Source organism: Mobula hypostoma, chromosome 5, assembly GCF_963921235.1.
Source record: "Mobula hypostoma chromosome 5, sMobHyp1.1, whole genome shotgun sequence".
NCBI lineage: Eukaryota > Metazoa > Chordata > Chondrichthyes > Myliobatiformes > Myliobatidae > Mobula > Mobula hypostoma.
Window position 1 is genome coordinate 196343844 of NC_086101.1, and position 21122 is coordinate 196364965.

A 21122-nucleotide genomic window follows, 5' to 3' on the forward strand; every position below is an offset into this window, starting at 1 on the left:
CCTATTTCTCTTGTTTATATAATCTTGATGGACAGAGGCAAGGTCAATGGTCACAGATCTTTTCTACAGGGTAGAGGGAGTCTAAAACTATTAGGCAGATGTTTAAGGTGAGGGGGGAAACAATTTCAGGAGGACTTGAGGGACAGAGGGTGGGTAAGTGGAATGAGCTGAGCTGCCAGAGGAGGTGGGTGGAGGTGGGTACAATTACAATGTTTGAAAGACAGGGAAGTTGAAGGGATGTGGGCCAAGGCACCTTGGTCAGCACGGATGAGTCAGGCCGAAGGATCTGTTTCTGTGTTGAATGTGAACGGGAAGGCGAGTCAGCACTCCCTTGCCTGAGCGTGTAATGGTCCTACTGGCTGAGGACACAGTTGGCATCACCTACTAAGGAGGTACCAGAGGCTACCCAAGCTATGATGGCCAGGGGAGCGATGAATTACACAGCATATTGAAATATTTATGGGATCAGAAGGAAGTCTTAACCACTCTAATGTTTATTTCTCCAATCAGTAGCCTGCTTATTGACAATTTGTGTGATTTTATAATAAAGCTTTAAAAGTAAAGTTTGAACCAGGCTGTTCTTGTTTAATTTAAGAAATGCTGAGGAAATAGAAACAGAAATCCGTAAAAGGTAGGCAGCAATGGAGTGCTAGCTACAGAGTAACATGGACTCCTGTGTAACTGTCACCCCCCACATCCCAACAGTCTGATCCCTCCCAGTGTCAACTCCACCCCAATCTGACCCCTCCCAGCTTGCTTGCCCCCTGTTGTGAAGCGCAGGAAGACTGGTGAGGTGTGCTGAGTGTGTGGACCAGCTCCCCCACCCCCCAACAGGCACTGTCTCTGCGAGCTCACCTGTGGGTGACAGCAGGCTGAAATGCTGCACGAGGTCCTGGAGCTGCTGCACTGTGAACTCGCCGACCTTTGGCCTCTCCTTGGGGGGCAGGTGTGGCGGTGGAGGGGGGTCTGGAATCAGCTTCAGGTCCCCGTTGATGAAGAACTCCTGGCTTCCGAGCACGAGTGGGAACAGGATCTTGGTGCCAGTTTGTACATGTTGCAGTCCCACAGCAAGCAAGGCAGCAATGCTGGTCGAAGGCACCGGGGAGGGTGGGGAAGGAGAAAGCCTGTCAGCACCAAGGCAGTTCGCACAGCAAGAACACATTCAGCATCACTGAGGTAGCAGGAGATGCACACAGACCCTTCATTCCCCCACGGCCCCCCTCTCTCACCAGCACCCCTTCAGAATAAGAACTGGGTTCAATATCATGTGAATATGTTGTGAAATTTGTTGTTTTACAGCAGCAGTACACTGGAATACATAATAATAAAAACTATAAATTACAAAAAGATATATATATATATAATTTAACCAAGTTGTGCAAAGAGAAAGTAAATAGAAAAGGTGAGGAAGTGCTCATGAGTTCAATGTGTATTCAGAAATCTGGTGCAGGGAAGCATGTTGTTCCTGAAACTGTCTGAAACATTGTGTGTTCGCCTTCAGGCTCCTGTACCTCCTTGATGGTAGCAATGAAAAGAGGGCATGATGGGAATCATGACACCTCAACACGCACAACACGCTGGAGGAACTCAGCAGGTTGGGCAGCATCTGTGGAAACGATCAGTTGACGTTTCGGGCCGGAACCCTTCGTCAGGACTGTAGGGGGAAGGGGCAGAGGCCCTATAAAGAAGGTGGGGAGAGGGTGGGAAGGAGAAGGCTGGTAGGTTCCAGGTGAAAAACCAGTAAGGGGAAAGATAAAGGGGTGGGGGAGGGGAAGTAGGGAGGTGATAGGCAGGAAAGATGAAGAGGGAATAGGGGAAAGCACAATGGGTAGTAGAAGGAGGCAGAACCATGAGGGAGGTGATAGACTGCAGACAAAGGTGGTGCTGTAGTAGTCTGGTGGACGGACCTCTACCTCACTGGGGCCAAACGGCAGCTCTCTGACACCTCCTCTGAAACAGGACCCCACCAAAAAACATCAAACCATTGTCTCCTGTACCAACACTGTGCTTATCAACTCCGGAGACCTTCCATCCTCAGCCACAAAACTCATAATTCCCACACCCCATACTGCTCGGTTTTACCTCCTCCCCAAGATCCACAAGCCTGACTGTCCCGGCAGACCCATAGTTTCTGCCTGCTCTTGCCCCACCGTACTTGTATCTGCCTACCTGGACTCCATTTTGTCACCCATAGTTCAGTCCCTCCCCACCTACATCCGGGATACATCCCACGCCCTCCACCTCTTCGATAACTTCCAGTTTCCCGGTCCCAACTGCTTCATTTTTACTATGGATGTCCAATCCTTATACACCTCCATTCCCCATCAAGAAGGCCTCAAAACCCTCCGCTACTTTCTGGACAATAGACCTCACCAGTTCCCCACCACCACCACCCTCCTCCGGTTGGCAGAACTGGTTCTCACACTTAATAACTTCTCTTTTGGCTCTTCCCACTTTCTTCAGACCAAGGGTGTAGCTGTGGGCACCGCATGGGCCTGAGCTATGCCTGCCTCTTCGTTGGTTATGTGGAACAGTCTGTGCCCCAAACCTATACTGGTACTGCTCCCCAAGTTTTCCTTCGCTACATTGACGGCTACATTGGTGCTGCTTCCCGCACCCATGCTGAGCTCGCCAATTTCATCGACTTTGCTTCCAACTTCCACCCAGCCCTCAAGTTCACTTGGTCCATCTCAGACACTTCTCTCCCCTTTCTCGATGTCTCAGTCTCCATCTCTGGAGACAGACTGTCCACTGACATCTTCTATAAGCCCACTGACTCTCATAACTTCCTCGACTATACCTTTTCCCACCCCGCCACATGCAAAAATGCCATTCCCTTTTCCCAGTTCCTCCGTCTCCGCCGCATCTGCTCCCAGGATGAGGCTTTCCATTCCAGGACATCTCAAATGTCCTCTTTCTTTAAGGATCGTGGTTTCCCTTCTGCTGTCATCAATGATGCCCTCACCCACATCTTCTCCATTTTCCACACTTCGGCCCTCACCCCATCCTCCCGCCAACACAACAGGGACAGAGTTCCCCTTGCCCTCATCTACCACCCCACCAGCCTCCGGATCCAGCACATTATCCTCCGCAACTTCCACCACCTTCAACAGGACTCCACCACCTAGCACATCTTCCCCTCTCTACCCCTCTCCGCTTTCTGCAGGGATTCTTCCCTCCACTACTCCCTGGTCCACACGTCCCTCCCCACGGATCTCCCATTTGGCACTTATCCCTGTAAGCGTAAGTGCTACACTTGTCCCTACACTTCCTCTCTCACCACCATTCAGGGCCCCAAACAGTCCTTCCAGGTGAGGCAACACTTCACTTGTGAGTCCGTTGGGGTCATCTATTGCATCCGGTGCTCCCAGTCCGGCCTCTTCTACATCAGTTAAACTCGACGCAGATTGGGGGACCGCTTTGTCGAGCACCTCCACTCCGTCCGCCACAACAGGCAGGATCTCCCGGTTGCCACCCACTTCAACTCTGCTTCACATTCCCATTCAGATATGTCCATACCATTCCTTGCCATAGAGGGAGTACAAAGAAGGTTCACCAGATTGATTCCTGGGATGGCAGGACTTTCATATGAAGAAAGACTGGATGAACTGGATTGTACTCGTTGGAATTTAGAAGATTGAGGGGGGATCTGATTGAAACGTATAAAATCCTAAAGGGATTGGACAGGCTAGATGCAGGAAGATTGTTCCCGATGTTGGGGAAGTCCAGAACGAGGGGCCACAGTTTGAGGATAGAGGGGAAGCCTTTTAGGACCGAGATTAGGAAAAACTTCTTCACACAGAGAGTGGTGAATCTGTGGAATTCTCTGCCACAGGAAACAGTTGAGGCCAGTTCATTGGTTATATTTAAGAGGGAGTTAGATATGACCCTTGTGGCTACGGGGGTCAGGGGGTATGGAGGGAAGGCTGGTGTGGGGTTCTGAGTTGGATGATCAGCCATGATCATAATAAATGGCGATGCAGGCTCGAAGGGCCGAATGGCCTACTCCTGCACCTATTTTCTATGTTTCTATGTTTCTACATGGCCTCCTCTACTGCCATGATGAGGCTAAACTCAAGTTGGAGGAGCAACACCTCATATACCATCTGGGTAGTCTCCAGCCCCTTGGCATGAACAGAGAATTCTCCAACTTTCAGTAATTCCCTCCCCCTCCTTTCCCCTATCCCTATGTCACTCGGCCCCCTCCCCCAGCTGCCTATCACCTCCCTCATGGTTCCACCTCCTTCTACTACCCATGGTGTTTTCCCCTATTCCTTCTTCACCTTTCCTGCCTGTCACCTCCCTGCTTCCCTCCCCCACCCCTTTATCTTTCCCCTTCCTGGTTCTTCACCTGGAACCTACCAGCCTTCTCCTTCCCACCCTCCCCCCACCTTCTCTATAGGACCCCTGCCCCCTCCCCCTTCAGTCCTGACGAAGGGTCTCAGCCTGAAACGTCAACCCATCATTTCCACGGATGCTGCCTGACCTGCAGAGTTCCTCCAGCATGTTGTGAGTGTTGCTTTGACCCCAGCATCTGCAGAGAATTTTGTGATCATGACACCTCACTCTCCCACTTCAAGGTTATTCCACATATGTCCACCTCGCTCCACACTCCACACTTCTCTCCTCTTCGCCCCTATTTGTCAATGGCATCATAGGGAAAATTCCAGTCAACAGTGGGAATGGAAGTGGAGAGCTGGGGGGGGGCAATGATTAGAGGGGTAGAGGTGGGAAGGGGGCAGTGATGGAGTGTTCAGCTTGAAGACTAACTTCTGCCATTTTGATAAAGTTTGAGGTGAGGCAAGTGTCCTCATCTGGAAGGTATCTGAGTTCTGAAAGTGGATACCATAAAGATATTTACGAGGATTTACACTGGGATCTTGATAAGCTGGAGAAGAGGCTGAGAAATGGGGTTTAATTCAGCGAAGTTGCATTCTGGGGAGACAGATGAGGGTGGGACATGCACAGTGACTGGTGGGGCCTGGAGTGTGGTTCTCCGAAAGTGGCTTCACAGGTAGACAGGCTGGTGAAGGCTGCTTTTGGCATCTTGCTCTTCACATGTCAGGGCTTTCCGTTTATAGAAGGTGGGATGTTATGTTGCATTTGTACAAGACATTTGGAATATTGTCTTTAGTTTTGGTCATCCTGGTAGAGGAAAAATGCCATTAAGCTGAAAAGTGAGCACAGGAGGTTTACAAGGGTGTTGACAGGCCTGGAGGGCCTGAGTTTTGGAGAGAGCTCCACAGAGCGGCTCATGAACAAGCACTACCATTAATGGCTTAAAGGAACTAACACCCCCGCTGGAGGGGAGGGAGGGAAGGCTGCTGGAGGAGTCAGGGTGCGGGGGGCGGTGGGGAAGAGGGGAAACATCCCGTTATTACCTGTTCATCTCCTGCAGGAACTGGATGCCGAGCCAGTCCTCCATGGTGGTAAAGAGATCACCTGCCTTGGACTTCAGATCCTGGATTGTCATCAGAGCTTTCAGTTTGATCAGAGCAAGATGCGTGGTAACTGCAGCCGCTGGAAAGACATCAGACCGAGGATCAGGGAGAGGGGACAGCCACATGCATGGAGCTGAACTCTGGGGATTACACTGGTGCTGTGGAGACTGCACTGGTCTCTGGCGGGTTGGCGGGGCTGTGCTGCTGGGTTGAGGAGGTCAGAGAAGTCTGCACTGGTGGGTTGCTGGAGGCTGCACCAGTGGGTTGGGGGGAAGAGGGCTGCACCGGCAGATTGAGGGGGGGCTGCAATAGTGGGTCGGGGGGGATTGGGGCTGCAGTGGCGGGTCGGGGGGGTGGGGCTGCACAGCGGGTTGGGGGTGGAGATGTACTGTGGGTCGGAGCGGGGTGGAGATGCACTGTGGGTCGGGGTGGGGGACTGCACTGTGGGTCAGGGGGAGCTGCAGTGGTGAGCAGGAGGAGTAGGGGGTGGTCTGAACTGAGCTCAGGCTCCAGTCCACTCACATCATCTTGACCCCTGCTCTCACTCACCCTCATCCTGCAGTGCTCCAAAGTACTCAGTGTAAATGTGCTCCCTTCGGCTGACTTCCTGCGGGTTCTCCACCAGTGCTGACAACACGGGCGTGGTGGATCGGAGGCCTGCAGACACACAGAGGCGAGTGAAACTAGGCCAACTCCACACTGCACAGGGAGCCTCACCCTCCCCAAGCCATGGCAGAACCTGTGCACCTGCCCACACCCTCCCCAGCCCCAGCCCCATTCCCTGGCTCTGGCACAGCATAGCTCCAAGCTTCAAGACACTGGCCTTTCTTCTTCTCTGCAGATTTTTTCTTCCCGTCTTTTCCAGCTGAGGACTTTGGCTGGTCTTTCTCTTTGTCTTGCTTCAGCTTCTGCTCTTTCTTCTCCTCATCCTCCTTAAGTTTCACTTCCCTTTGGATCTGAACCAAAGTGAGATGATAAGGGTCAGAGAGGAACAATGAGGGTGTGTTAGCAAAGCATGGGCAAAAGTGGTCCACAGGCAGGTGTTGCCTGTTTAATACCGAGGATAGGGTACCTTGGGCTAAGTGGCAAAATTCAGGAGGAAGTGAGAACCAAGGGGACATGTCCATGGACATACAAGGCCTGTATGTACCTGCTTTGTGCAGGAACCACTCTGCTTGTCCGCCCTCCAACACCCCACACATTCATAGAGTCATAGAACACTACAGCACAGCAACAGAGCCTTCAGCCCATCTAGTTTGTGCCAAACTATTTAACTGCCTAGTCCCATTGACCTGCACCTGTACCATAGCCTTCCAATCCACGTACCTCATTCCACACTCTCATCACCGTGAGTAAATAAATTCCGCTCATGTTCCCCGTAAACACTTCACTTTGCACCCTTAACCTATGACCTTTCATTCTAGTCTCACCCAAACTCAGTTGAAAAAGCCTGCTTGCATTTACCCTATCTATACCCCTCATAATTTTGTATACCCCTATCAAATCTTCCCTCATTCTCCTGGGAATAAAACCTATTCAACCTTTCCTTAAAACTCAGGTCAAGTCCCAGCAACATCCTTGTAAATTTTATCTACATTCTTTCAATTTTATTGTTATCTTTCCTGTAAATAGGAGATCAGAACTGCACACAATACTTCAAGTTGAGCCTCACAACTTGACTTGTCTACGAAGGTTCTCAGTATATCAAGCAGTAGTAAATCAAGGCAACTGGACTTGCTGTGTTGTCTGGAAGATGCTTTGCCGCTCATCCGAGAAGCTTCTTCAGTTCTGATTGACGGTGGGTAGTTTTCTGGCATAAATTTGGTGAGTTGTTTAAAGGTACAGCAATCACATGAGGGTTGTTAAGATTCATAGAGGTTATGAGAGGGTCATCAGTCTTACCTTTGCATGAATGAAGGTGTAAACTGTTGTGCAGACACCAGGGTAGAGATGTCAGGACTCCATTGGTGTCATACTCCACACCCTCTGTTCAGGGATGGGTTTCCCAATTTGACAAAGATGTCTCCGTTAACCCCTCTTTCAAACCACTTGTTCCCCCTGTCCAAAATGCGCACATCGTTATCATCAAAGGAGAGTCCCTTGTCCTTGAAGCTACCCTGACTGGGCTTTCATCAAGACGGCAACAAACACCAGCTGGGACATCAGCCCAACAGACAGAAGTAAGAAGCAAAGGATATGGAAAAGCATAGACATCCCATGTGTAGCTAGAAATTCAGAAGGATTTCAAACAAACACAAAATTCCTGTGTTTTTCAAACACTCAGACAGAAACTCATCCAACGCCCAAACATAAACCGAGCAGTATTGTATATGCTATCCAGTGCAATGAGAACTGCACAGATCAGTATATCAGAGAGATAAAACACCCACTTCACAAATGGATGGCCCAACATAGGACTAACACTTCGGGTCAAGATCTGGCTATATATCTACACCTAAAGGACAAGGGACACATAATAAAGAACATAAGATATAGGAGCAGGAGTCGGCCATCTGGCCCGTTGAGCCTGCTCCGCCATTCAATAAGATCATGGCTGATCTGGCCATGGACTCATCTCCACCTACCTGCCTTTTCCCCATAACCCTTAATTCCCCGACTATGTAAAACTCTATCCAACACTGTCTTAAATATATTTACTGAGGTAGCCTCCATCGCTCCATTGGGCAGACAATTCCACAGATTCACCACTCTCCAGGAAAAGCAGTTCCTCCTCATCTCCATCCTAAATCTACTCCCCTGAACCTTGAGGCTATGTCCTCTAGTTTTAGTCTCACCTACCAGTGGAAACAATTTTCCTGCCTCTATATTATCTATCCCTTTCATAGTTTTATACGTTTCTATGAGATATCCTCTCATTCTTCTGAATTCCAGAGAGTACAGTCCCAGGCGATTCAATCTCTCCTCATCGTCTAACCCCCTCGTCTCTGGAATCAACCCACAGGAAATAAAGGCGCTGTTGCACCTTTTTGATCAGGATGGAGGAGTTCAGGGACCAGGTGAGATCATCGGAAATGTGGACACCAAGGAATTTGAAGCTTGATACACGCTCCACTACAGCTCCGTTGATGTAGATGGGGACGTGAGTGTGGCTCCTGACATGCCTGAAGTCCACAATAATCTTCTTGCCTTCCTCATTGTCCACTATGCCCCCACTCTTGGTGTCATCTGCAAATTTGCTGATCCAGTTAACCACATTATCATCCAGATCGTTGACAAAGGAACACATACCAATCCTCTTAGAGGGATCAGAAGTGGAGAGAGTGAGCAGTTTCAAGTTCCTGGGTGTCAAGATCTCTGTGGATCTAACCTGGTCCCAATATATCAATGCAGTTACAAAGAAGGCAAGACAGCGACTGTACTTCATTATGAATTTGAAGAGATTTGGTATGTCAACAAATACACTCAAAAACTTCTATAGATGTACCGTGGAGAGCATTCTGACAGGCTGCATCACTGTCTGGTATGGGGCAGGGGGACTATTGCACAGGACCGAAAGAAGCTGCAGAGGGTTGTAAATTTAGTCAGCTCCATTTTGGGTACTAGCGCACAAAGTACCCAGGACATCTTCAAGGAGTGGTGTCTCAGAAAGGCAGTATCCATTATTAAGGACCTCCAGCACCCAGGACATGCCCTTTTCTCACTGTTACCAACAGGTAGGAGATACAGAAGCCTGAAGGCACACACTCAGCGATTCAGGAACAGCTTCTTCCCCTCTGCCATCCGATTCCTAAATGGACATTGAACCCTTGGACACTACCTCACTTTTTTAATATTCAGTATTTCTGTTCTTTGCATGATTTTTACTCTATTCAATATACGTATACTGTTATTTATTTATTATTTTATTTTGTTACTTTTCCTTCTACATTATGTATTACATTGAACTGCTGCTGCTAAGTTAACAGATCTCACGTCACATGCCAGTGATAATAAACCTGATTCTGATTTTGATTCTGACATACGGGGGTGGGGGAGGTGATTGATAAGTTTGTGGCCTAAGGTAGACGGAGTCAATTTTAGAAAACCTAGCACATTTATTTTTCAACATAGTCCCCTCCTACATTTACACACTTAGTCCAGCGGTCGTGGAACATACGGATCTTGGACCTCTAGAAAGTGTCCACAGCAGGGGTGATTGATAAGTTTGTGGCCTAAGGTAGAAGTAGATGCACATGCAGGTCAACTCTTTGAGTGATTATGCAGAAAGATTGAAGTTAATAACTCAAACAACAGGAATTCTTCAGATGCTGGAAATTCAAGCAACATACATCAAAGTTGCTGGTGAACACAGCAGGCCAGGCAGCATCTATAGGAAGAGGCGCAGTCGACGTTTCAGGCCGAGACCCTTCGTCAGGCCTTTAAATCTCCCATAGCCAACATTCGCCCCGTGGTTTCTTCCTCAAAGGTCCTAATCCACTTCCCTGCACCCTCATGTAGGCTGGGCAGGGTGTTTTTCAGCCCTTCCAGGTCCTGGGATCCCCAAGGAATATACTGTACTTGTCCCAATCCTTTTACTAACAACGGCATCATTCTCCCTTTCCTTTCCCACATCTCCTGACTCTCCTCCTCGCCTGACTCCACATCTGTTTCTGAGCACGTTTTCACTGGCTGCCACATGATTCTTTCCGAGGTTTTCTATCTCCCTTGGCCTCCTCGTGGAGTTCTTCTTTCTGCCTTGAGCTAGCATTTGCTTTGGCCCATGCAAAATCCTCAAACTCCCCTTGGAAATTTAGTCTCCGCTGTAATTCCCTAATCTCTCCCTCTGTTTCTAATATCTGCCTTTTCACTCTCTCTTTTTCCCCTTCAAGGCTCCTGTCTCCTGTCCTCTGCCTACATTCTCTCATACCCTCTCCTTCGCTACTTAACTCTTGCTCTCCCGACAAGTCTCCTTCTGCTCTAACAACAGGAATTCTGCAGATGCTGGAAATTCAAGCAACACACATCAAAGTTGCTGGTGAACGCAGCAGGCCAAGCAGCATCTATAGGAAGAGGTGCAGTCGACGTTTCAGGCCGAGACCCTTCGTCAGGACTAACTGAAGGAAGAGTGAGTAAGGGATTTGAAAGCTGGAGGGGGAGGGGGAGATGCAAAATGATAGGAGAAGACAGGAGGGGGAGGGATAGAGCCGAGAGCTGGACAGGTGATAGGCAAAAGGGGATACGAGAGGATCATGGGACAGGAGGTCCGGGAAGAAAGACGGGGGGGGGTGACCCAGAGGATGGGCACGAGGTATATTCAGAGGGACAGAGGGAGAAAAAGGAGAGTGAGAGAAAGAATGTGTGCATAAAAATGAGTAACAGATGGGGTACGAGGGGGAGGTGGGGCCTTAGCGGAAGTTAGAGAAGTCGATGTTCATGCCATCAGGTTGGAGGCTACCCAGACAGAATATAAGGTGTTGTTCCTCCAACATGAGTGTGGCTTCATCTTTACAGTACAGGAGGCCGTGGATAGACATGTCAGAATGGGAATGGGATGTGGAATTAAAATGTGTGGCCACTGGGAGGTCCTGCTTTCTCTGGCGGACAGAGCGTAGATGTTCAGCAAAGCAGTCTCCCAGTCTGCGTCGGGTCTCACCAATATATAAAAGGCCACATCGGGAGCACCGGACGCAGTATATCACCCCCCCTCCTTGTCTTTCTTCCCGGACCTCCTGTCCCATGATCCTCTCATATCCCCTTTTGCCTATCACCTGTCCAGCTCTCGGCTCTATCCCTCCCCCTCCTGTCTTCTCCTATCATTTTGCATCTCCCCCTCCCCCTCCAGCTTTCAAATCCCTTACTCACTCTTCCTTCAGTTAGTCCTGACGAAGGGTCTCGGCTGGAAACATCGACTGCGCCTCTTCCTATAGATGCTGCTTGGCCTGCTGCGTTCACCAGCAACTTTGAAGTTAATAACTCATCTCTTTGCACCTTAGGCCATGAACTTATCAATCACCCCTCGTAGATGACAAATTCTTCCCTCTCAGTTCGGCTGTCGTGTCCACATTATACTGCAGGCAGCCAGAAACTCTCTCTGTGCCTGCTTCGGGTCTGGTGGGCTAGTCAGCCCCTGTAGAGTGCCCCCAGTGCGTGGGTGAATGGTACAATTATGGGAAGGTGGAGGCAGGGTAATATGGGTTTGGGTAAGATCGGTGTTTGACACTCTGTATAGACACAGGGGGCTGAGGGGCCTGATCTCATGTTGTACATTTCTGGTTTTTTACATTGAAGTGTGAGCTCTTGACAAGGACCATTTCCCTGTACTGTTTAATGGCTTGGGTAAACAAGATGGACAGAGTAAACTGTTAGAGCGGGCACTGACTCAGTGAGTCAAATAGTCTCTTTCACTGTGGTAATCTGTGTGTTCATGGGTCTGAGTGCTGGAACTCCCTCCGCAAGAGCACTGGGGGACGCCGCCACCCCACCCCGCCACCCGGTGTTCGCCCGGTACTGCCTTGTGGTGCCCACTCAATGGGAGAACAAGCTGGACAGTCATGCCACCCAGGGACTTGGGCTTTTTTATTTTTTTTTCTTTGTGACCATTTGCTTGTTTGAAATCATTACCATATCTGCTCTTTGTGCTGTGTGCTGTTGGTACCTTGGCCCCAGAGGAACACTGCTTTGTTCAGCTTTATTCATGTATTGTTGAATGATAATTAAACTTCCCATGGCAATAATTGCATTATTATTGTTGCATGTATTCAAACTTAATGGCTATCCATAGGGATCACTTTAAACACACATACATCAAGGCGGTACAAGGGGATAACGTAGTAGATAAAACACAACTGAACAGTACAGCCCCTTTAGCCCACAATGTTGTGCTGACCTTTTAACCTACGCCAAGATCAATCTAGCCCTTTCCTCCCACATTTTTAACTCATCCATGTATCTAAGAGTCTCTTAAACGTCCCTAATGTATCTACCTCAATCACCAGCCTTGGCAACCTGTTGCACGTGCCCACCACTCTCTGTGCAAATAAAACTGCCTTGGACATCCCCTATACTTTCCCTTGAATGATGCCCCCTTGTATTAGCCATCTCCACCCTGGGAAAAGTCTCCGGCTGTCCACTCGATACATGCTTCTTATCATCTTGTACACCTCTATCAACTGATACATAGAGGACAGAGAGAAGGGGGCAAGAGATGGGGAGGGTGAATCATTGCGGGGCAAGAGAGTGGGGGGCAAGACTGAGGGCAGAGAGAGTAGGGGTGAGAATATGGATCACGTGCAGACAGATGCGATTAGTTTAACATCATTTTATTAAGCACTGACGTGTGAACCAAAGGGTCGGTCGCTGTGCTGTAGTGTTTAGTGTTCTGTGATCATTGCCTCTCACTGAGGCCACTTGCCACTCTGAGCCCATGTCTGAATGCTGTTGGGTCTTGTTGTGCGCAGGCAGAGGGAACCCGGGTGGAGCTGAACATTGTGTGATTATCAGTGAACATCCCCTCGACTGACCTTCTACTGGAGGGAAGGTCACTGATGAAACAGTTGAAGATGGCTGGGCCCAGGACACTATGCTGCAGTGATGTCCTGAGCTGGGATGGTGATGAACCTCCAACACCCACACCCTTTGTGTAAGGTGTGACTCACAGCTCTGGGGGAGGTCATTAGCTTTGGGGCAAAGGATATCAAGGGATGGACAAGCATGTCTGACTCCAGCAAAGGTGAGAATCTTCGAAGAGGAACACTCACTGACCTGCACACAGCAGTGAGGTAACAGCATGTGGCAGCCACACGGCTTCAGGGTGGCAACAGGCCCTGCAGGTGTGTTCAACACCAGGCACTTACTATATTTGAGAGAGCTGATACTGCAGTGTGGTAGGCTTCAGAGATCAGATACTCATCGATATCTGTGAAGGATGGTGCGTCTGTCACTACCACTTCCTCCTTGGCCTTCCCCGTCACCTTGACTGGTAGCTTGCTTTTCTCCTTCACAATCACGTTGGACGAGGGAATGCGATACGGCACTAGAGGAACTCTGTGAGAAAACAAAGCGACAAGCTGGCATTGAACATAGTAGCCTAACTTTGTTAGCAATATGTTGTTCAACCATTGTCGTTGATGAAGACCTCGACACCATTATTAGTGCTAAGGGGAGTGTCTAAAAGAAATAGATGCATACATTACACTTTCCCTAAGAATTTTCTCCCGCAATTTTCATACAAATGACATGAGGCTCAATGGTCCATAGTTCCCTGCTTAAATAGAGGTACAATATTACCCACTCACCAGACCTCCGAAACCTCACCTGTGGCTAAGGAGAATGCAAAGATACTAGTCAAGGCCCTAGCAACCTCATCTCTTGCTTCCTTCGATAAGCTGGGGTAAATCCCATCAGGCCCTGGAGATATCCACCTTTATACTCATTATGAGTCCCAACACTTGCTCCTGTTTGGCCTCTAACCTTCCTACATATTTATATACTGAGTACTGATCTCCTTGGTCCTCTATATCCTTTTCCTTGATAAACACTGAAGCAAACTACTCATTAAGTACCTTACTCACATTCTCTGCACCCAAACAAATGTTCCCCCCTTTATCTTGAGTGGACCCACCCTCTCCCCAGTTATCCTCCTATTTTTGGTGTACAGGATTCACCTTAGCAACACACAAAAACAGCAATTTGAAATTCCAGCATCTGCAGATTTCCTCGTGTTTGAGGATTCACCTTAATTCTACTTGCCAAGGACTTTTCCTGGCTTCTCTTGGCTTTCCTAATTCCCTACTTTCATTCTTTTCTGGATTCTTTATACTCAGTGCTTCGTTTGATCCTGACTTTGGAAGCTTTACATACTCTTGCTTTTTCTTCTTGATTAAATTCATCACCTCTCCGGACATCCAAGGTTCTCTTATCTTTCCATCCCCGTCCTTTCTTTTAACAGGAACATATCTTTCCTGTACTCTGTGCAATTGATCTTTAAACACCCTTCTCATGTCTGATGTGGACCTGCAGAGAAATGGTGTTCCCAATTTACACCTTAGTTCTTGCCCAATGCCCTCATAATTTGCCCTACTCCAATTTAAAACTCCCCCACAAGGACCATACCATCCTTATCTATAGCTTTTCTGAAAGATAAGGAATTGTGGTCACTGTTCCATAACTGAAAGGTCAGTCACCTGGCCACACTCATTATGCAACACCAGGTCCAGTATGGCCCATTCTCTCATTGGACCATCCACATATTGATTTTAAAAACCCTTCCTGGATACACTTAACAAATTCTGCCCCATCTAAACCCCTTGCACTGAGATGGTCCCAGTTTATACTTGGGAAGTTGAAATTACTCATGATAATAATTCCATTATTTTTTACACATTTCCTAAATCTGATTACATACAGTATCTATTCTTCAATGTCCCATTGGTTACTAGGGGGTCTGTAGTACAACCCCAGCAGTGCTATTGCACCCTTCCTATTCCTGACTTCTACCCAAGTGGACTCAGTGTCTGACCCCTCCATTATGTCTCCCGAGTGTAACTGTGATCATGTCCCTGATTTGTAGTGCAACACCTTGAGGGGGGATCTGATTGAAATGTATAAAATCCTAAAAGGATTGGACAGGCTAGATGCAGAAAGATTGTTCCCGATGTTGGGGAAGTCCAGAACGAGGGGTCACAGTTTAAGGATAAAGGAGAAGCCTTTTAGGACCGAGATGAGGAAAAAATTCTTCACACAGAGAGTGGTGAATCTGTGGAATTCTCTGCCACAGGAAACAGTTGAGGCCAGTTCATTGGTTATATTTAAGAGGGAGTTAGATATGGCCCTTGTGGCTAAAGGGATCAGGGGGTATGGAGAGAAAGCAGGTACAGGGTTCTGAGTTGAATGATCAGCCATGATCATACTGAATGGCGGTGCAGGCTCGAAGGGCCGAATGGCCACTCCCGCACCTATTTTCTATGTTTCTATCTCTTTTACTTTCTTTTCTATCTTTTCTTTGAAAACCTGGTACATGAATCACCCATTCCAGGCCCTCTCAACCAAGTTTCAGTAATAGCTGCAACATTGTACTTCCATGTACTGATCCAATGTAGATCTAAAGTTCTCCTCTGCCAGAAACCAGCCTGTTCCAATCCACACTTGCCAGATCATTTCTGATATCATCAAAATTGGCTTTTCTCCAGCTTAGAAACTGAACCCTTGGTCCACGCCTATCTTTATGCATATTTACTTTGAAACCAATGGCATTATGACCACCAGATGCAAAGTGTTCCCCTCCACAAACTTCTGTCATCTCCCCCGTCTCATTCTCTGTTAGCAGATCCAGTATGACATACTCTCTTGTTGGGACTTCCACGTACTGATTAAGGAAACTTTCCTGAACACACTTAACAATCTCTATCCCATTTAGTCCTTTCACAGTATGGGAGTCCTAGTCAATATGTGGAAAGTTAAAATCACCCACAATGGAGAGAAGATGGCGGTGTGACGGCAGCGCGCCGGCCTTTCCGGTGAATGATGTCTGTAATCTGTCAAGTAGGGGACTGTGCACAACTCTGATTTGATGGAGACGGATGTGAGAGTACAGACGAACATCTGGAAAACTTCTGAAATGCCCGCTTCACTGCCACTGCTACAGTGTGGTAACTGGAATCTCCAGAGCAGAAGGCCCCGAAATCCTCGGCTTTGCGTGTTTCAGCGGCCGAGGCGAGGTCGAAGGCGCTCGGCAGAGGGTGGCGCTCGGGAGGCTGTATCGGAGGGGCTGGTCGGAAACTCGAAGTTTTCGGATGGATGGACTCAGTGTCGGCTGTGGTCGGCTGCTTCCAAGGCATCGGCAAGTTGACGGTGCCTGGAGGTTTATGGCAGGGAGTTTCTCCCTTTTGCTGCCGCTATTGGGGACTCGGGAGTCGATTGACTCGGGGACTTCTGAGACTTTATTTACCGGGCCCATGGTTTGTTCTTCATCAAATTATGGTATTGCTTCACACTGCTGTAACTATATGTTACAATTATGTGGTTCTGTCAGTGTTAGTCTTTGGTTTGTCCCGTTTTTCTGTGATATCACTCTGGAGAAACATTGTATCATTTCTTAATGCATGTATGCATTTCTAAATGACAATAAAAGAGGACTGGGTGTTCTCATAATCTAATGACAACCTTATGTTTCTTGCAACAGCCTGTGAACCTATAAATTTGTTCCTCTAAATCCCTTGGACTGTTGGGTGATCTGTAATATGCCCCCATTAACCAGGTCATACCTTTCTTGTTCCTCAGTTCCACCCATAGCACCTCACTAGTCGAGTTCTCCAGTCTGTCCGGACGGAGCACTGCTGTGACATTTCCCTGACTTGTATCGTCACCTCTCCTCCTTAATCCCTCCTGCTCTGTCACGACTAAAACAATGGTACCTCAGAATACTGAGCTGCCAGTCCTGCGCGCCCCCCTCCACCACCAAGTCTCACTGATTGTTACAATATCATAATTCCAGGTGTTGATCCATGCCCTCAGTTCATCTGCCTTTCCTACAGTATTTCTTGCATTGAAATACACACTGCTCAGGACACTAGTCTCACCATGCTCAACCTTTCGATTTCTGACTTTATCTGAGATCTGTCTCCACAACCTCTCCACTGACTGTCCTGGCACTCTGATTCCCATCCCCCCTGCAACTCTTTAAACCACTGCCAACCCCTGCCCCATGCAGCACTAACAATCTTCCTGCCAGGATATTAATCTCCATCCAGTTCGGGTGCAAACTGTTCCCTCTTTCCTGGAAGGGAGCCCAATGATCCAAACATCTTACATCATCTCTCCTCCACAAGCTCCTTAGCCACGTGTTAAACAGTAAAATCTTCCTATTCCTGACCTCATTAGCACGTGTCACAGATAGCAATCCTGGTAGTCTTGCCCTTTGACTTAGCACCTTACTCCCTAAACTCACTTTGCAGATCCTCATTCCTCCACGTTATTGGTACCTACCTGGACCACAACCACTGGCTGCTCCCCCTCCCACTTAAGAATGCTGAGGACTTGATCTGAGATGTCCCAGGCACTGGTACCCAGTGTCAAGTGCCAGGAGGCAACATACTATCCGGGAATCCTATTATCGTTCACAGAACCTCCTTTCTGTTTCCCTAACAAATTCCCTATCACCACAAACAACAGGAATTCTGCAGATGCTGGAAATTCAAGCAACACACATCAAAGTTGCTGGTGAACGCAGCAGGCCAGGCAGCATCTGTAGGAAGAGGTGCAGTCGACGAAGGGTCTCGGACTGAAACGTCGACTGCGCCTCTTCCTACAGATGCTGCCTGGCCTGCTGCGTTCACCAGCAACTTTGATGTGTGTTGTTCCCTATCACCACAGCTCGCTTGTTCTCCCCCCTTCTCTTCTGACTCAGAAAGCCAGACTCAGTGCCAGAGATCTGACCACTGTGACTATCCTCTGCAAGGTCATCCCCCACCCCCACCCCCTTAGAGTATCTGAAGGGTTGTGCACCTGTTGTTGAGGGGGATGGCCACAGGGGTACTCTGCACTGGCCGCTTTATTGCTGTCCCCTTCCTGACTGTCCTGCGCCTTGGGTGTAACTACCTTTACTTTACCAAATACTTTATACTTTATACTTTATTGTCGCCAAACAAATAGAACATAGAACATAGAATAGTACAGCACACTACAGGCCCTTCGGCCCACAATGTTGTGCCGACCCTCAAACCCTGCCTCCCATATAACACCCCACCTTAAATTCCTCCATATACCTGTCTAGTAGTCTCTTAAACTTCACTAGTGTATCTGCCTCCACCACTGACTCAGGCAGTGCATTCCACACACCAACAACTCTCTGAGTAAAAAACCTTCCTCTAATATCCCCCTTGAACTTCCCACCCCTTACCTTAAAGCCATGTCCTCTTGTATTGAGCAGTGGTGCCCTGGGGAAGAGGCGCTGGCTATCCACTCTATCTATTCCTCTTATTATCTTGTACACCTCTATCATGTCTCCTCTCATCATCCTTCTCTCCAAAGGGTAAAGCCCTAGCTCCCTTAATCTCTGATCATAATGCATACTTTCTAAACCAGGCAGCATCCTGGTAAATCTCCTCTGTACCCTTTCCAATGCTTCCACATCCTTCCTATAGTGAGGTGACCAGAACTGGACACAGTACTCCAAGTGTGGCCTAACCAGAGTTTTATAGAGCTGCATCATTACATCGCGACTCTTAAACTCTATCCCTCGACTTATGAAAGCTAACACCCCATAAGCTTTCTTAACTACCCTATCCACCTGTGAGGCAACTTTCAGGGATCTGTGGACATGTACCCCGAGATCCCTCTGCTCCTCCACACTACCAAGTATCCTGCCATTTACTTTGTACTCTGCCTTGGAGTTTGTCCTTCCAAAGTGTACCACCTCACACTTCTCCGGGTTGAACTCCATCTGTCACTTCTCAGCCCACTTCTGCATCCTATCAATGTCTCTCTGCAATCTTTGACAATCCTCTACACTATCCACAACACCACCAACCTTTGTGTCATCTGCAAACTTGCCAACCCACCCTTCTACCCCCACATCCAGGTCGTTAATAAAAATCACGAAAAGTAGAGGTCCCAGAACAGATCCTTGTGGGACACCACTAGTCACAATCCTCCAATCTGAATGTACTCCCTCCACCACCACCCTCTGCCTTCTGCAGGCAAGCCAATTCTGAATCCACCTGGCCAAACTTCCCTGGATCCCATGCCTTCTAACTTTCTGAATAAGCCTACCGTGTGGAACCTTGTCAAATGCCTAACTAAAATCCATATAGATCACATCCACTGCACTACCCTCATCTATATGCCTGGTTACCTCCTCAAAGAACTCTATCAGGCTTGTTAGACACAATCTGCCCTTCACAAAGCCATGCTGACTGTCCTTGATCAGAGCATGATTCTCTAAATGTCTATAGATCCTATCTCTGTATCAAATGATACTAGAACGTACAATCATCACAGCGATATTTGATTCTGCGCTTCACACTCCCTTGATTACAATTGTTAAGTATTAAAAATATTAAAAATAGTTAAAATTAGTAAATATTAAAAATTTAAATTATAAATCATAAATAGAAAATAGAAAAATGGAAAGTAAGGCAGTGCAAAAAAACCAAGAGGCGGGTCCGGATATTTGGAGGGTACGGCCCAGATCCGGGTCAGGATCCGTTCAGCAGTCTTATCACAGTTGGAAAGAAGCTGTTCCCAAATCTGGCCATAGAGTCTTCAAGCTCCTGAGCCTTCTCCCGGAGGGAAGAGGGATGAAAAATGTGTTGGCTGGGTGGGTCGCGTCCTTGATTATCCTGGCAGCACTGCTCCGACAGCGTGCGGTGTAAACTGAGTCCAAGGACAGAAGATTGGTTTGTGTGATGTGCTGCGCCGTGTTCACGATCTTCTGCAGCTTCTTCCAGTCTTGGACAGGACAACTTCCATACCAGGTTGTGATGCACCTTAGAAAAATGCTTTCTACGGTGCATCTATAAAAATTAGCGAGGATTTTAGGGGACAGGCCAAATTTCTTTAGCTTTCTCAGGAAGTAAAGGCGCTGGTGGGCCTTTTTGGCAGTCTCTCTATATCCTATCTATCACTCCTTCAGTCTCCCAAGTGATCTGGATTTCATCCAGTTCCAGCTCCAACTCTTGACATGGATTGTTAGAAGCAGAATCTAGAGATGCACTTCTTGCAAGTGAAGGTGCCGGGGACACTGGAGGTCTCCGTGCCTTCCCACATCCCACAAGAGGAGCATTCTACTATCCTGCCTGGCATCTTTACATTTGCTCAGTTAGAATGGTAAAGAAAGAAAAGTAATACTTCTGCCCCGACACTCTCGAACCTCCGGCAGACTGCTAGTGCCTTCCACAGAGAAAACAGATGCAAAACTTGGATGGCTTTTGGTACATTGGCCTTTATTAATTGAAGTATTGAGTATAAGAGCTGGAATGTTATGATGAGGTTGTATAAGGCATTGGTGAGGCCGAATCTGGAGTATTGTGTTCAGTTTTGGTCACCAAATTACAGGAAGGATATAAATAAGGTTGAAAGAGTGCAGAGAAGGTTTACAAGGATGTTGCCGGGACTTGAGAAACTCAGTTACAGAGAAAGGTTGAATAGGTTAGGACTTTATTCCCTGGAGCGTAGAAGAATGAGGGGAGATTTGATAGAGGTATATAAAATTATGATGGGTATAGATAGAGCTTTTTCCACTGAGGCAAGGGGAGAAAAAAACCAGAGGACATGGGTTAAGGGTGAGGGGGGGAAAGTTTAAAGGGAATATTAGGGGGGGCTTCTTCACACAGAGAGTGGTGGGAGTATGGAATGAGCTGCCAGGCGAGGTGGTAAATGCGGGTTCTTTTTTAACATTTAAGAATAAATTGGACAGATACATGGATGGGTGTACGGAGGGATATGGTCCGTGTGCAGGTCAGTGGGACTAGGCAGAAAATGGTTCGGCACAGCTAAGAAGGGCCAAAAGGCCTGTTTCTGTGCTGTAGTTTCTATGGTTCTATGGCTCAGGGAGATGAATGGTTACTTCAAGTGCCAGATTTTAGATGTTTCAGAAAGGACAGGGAGGGAGGCAAAAGAGGTGGGGGCATGGCACTGCTGATCAGAGATGGTGTCACGGCTGCAGAAAAGGAGGAAGTCATGGAGGGGTTGTCTACAGAGTCTCTGTGGGTGGGGGTTAGGAACAGGAGGGGGTCAATAACTTTA

At 48.0% G+C, this 21122-nt stretch overlaps 1 protein-coding gene across 1 annotated transcript in view; it reads right to left on the reverse strand.

The window, feature by feature from the left end:
• Positions 1-21122, reverse strand: part of spef2 (sperm flagellar 2) — a 224545-nt gene that overhangs the window by 36118 nt on the left and 167305 nt on the right. Inside the window, exons 31-35 of the mRNA XM_063049753.1 lie at positions 13235-13424; positions 6199-6397; positions 5991-6140; positions 5382-5520; positions 856-1085 (exon numbers count right to left, since the gene is read on the reverse strand). Of these exons, the coding sequence (XP_062905823.1) occupies positions 856-1085; positions 5382-5520; positions 5991-6140; positions 6199-6397; positions 13235-13424 (908 nt within the window). The remainder of the gene's footprint in view (positions 1-855; positions 1086-5381; positions 5521-5990; positions 6141-6198; positions 6398-13234; positions 13425-21122) is intronic.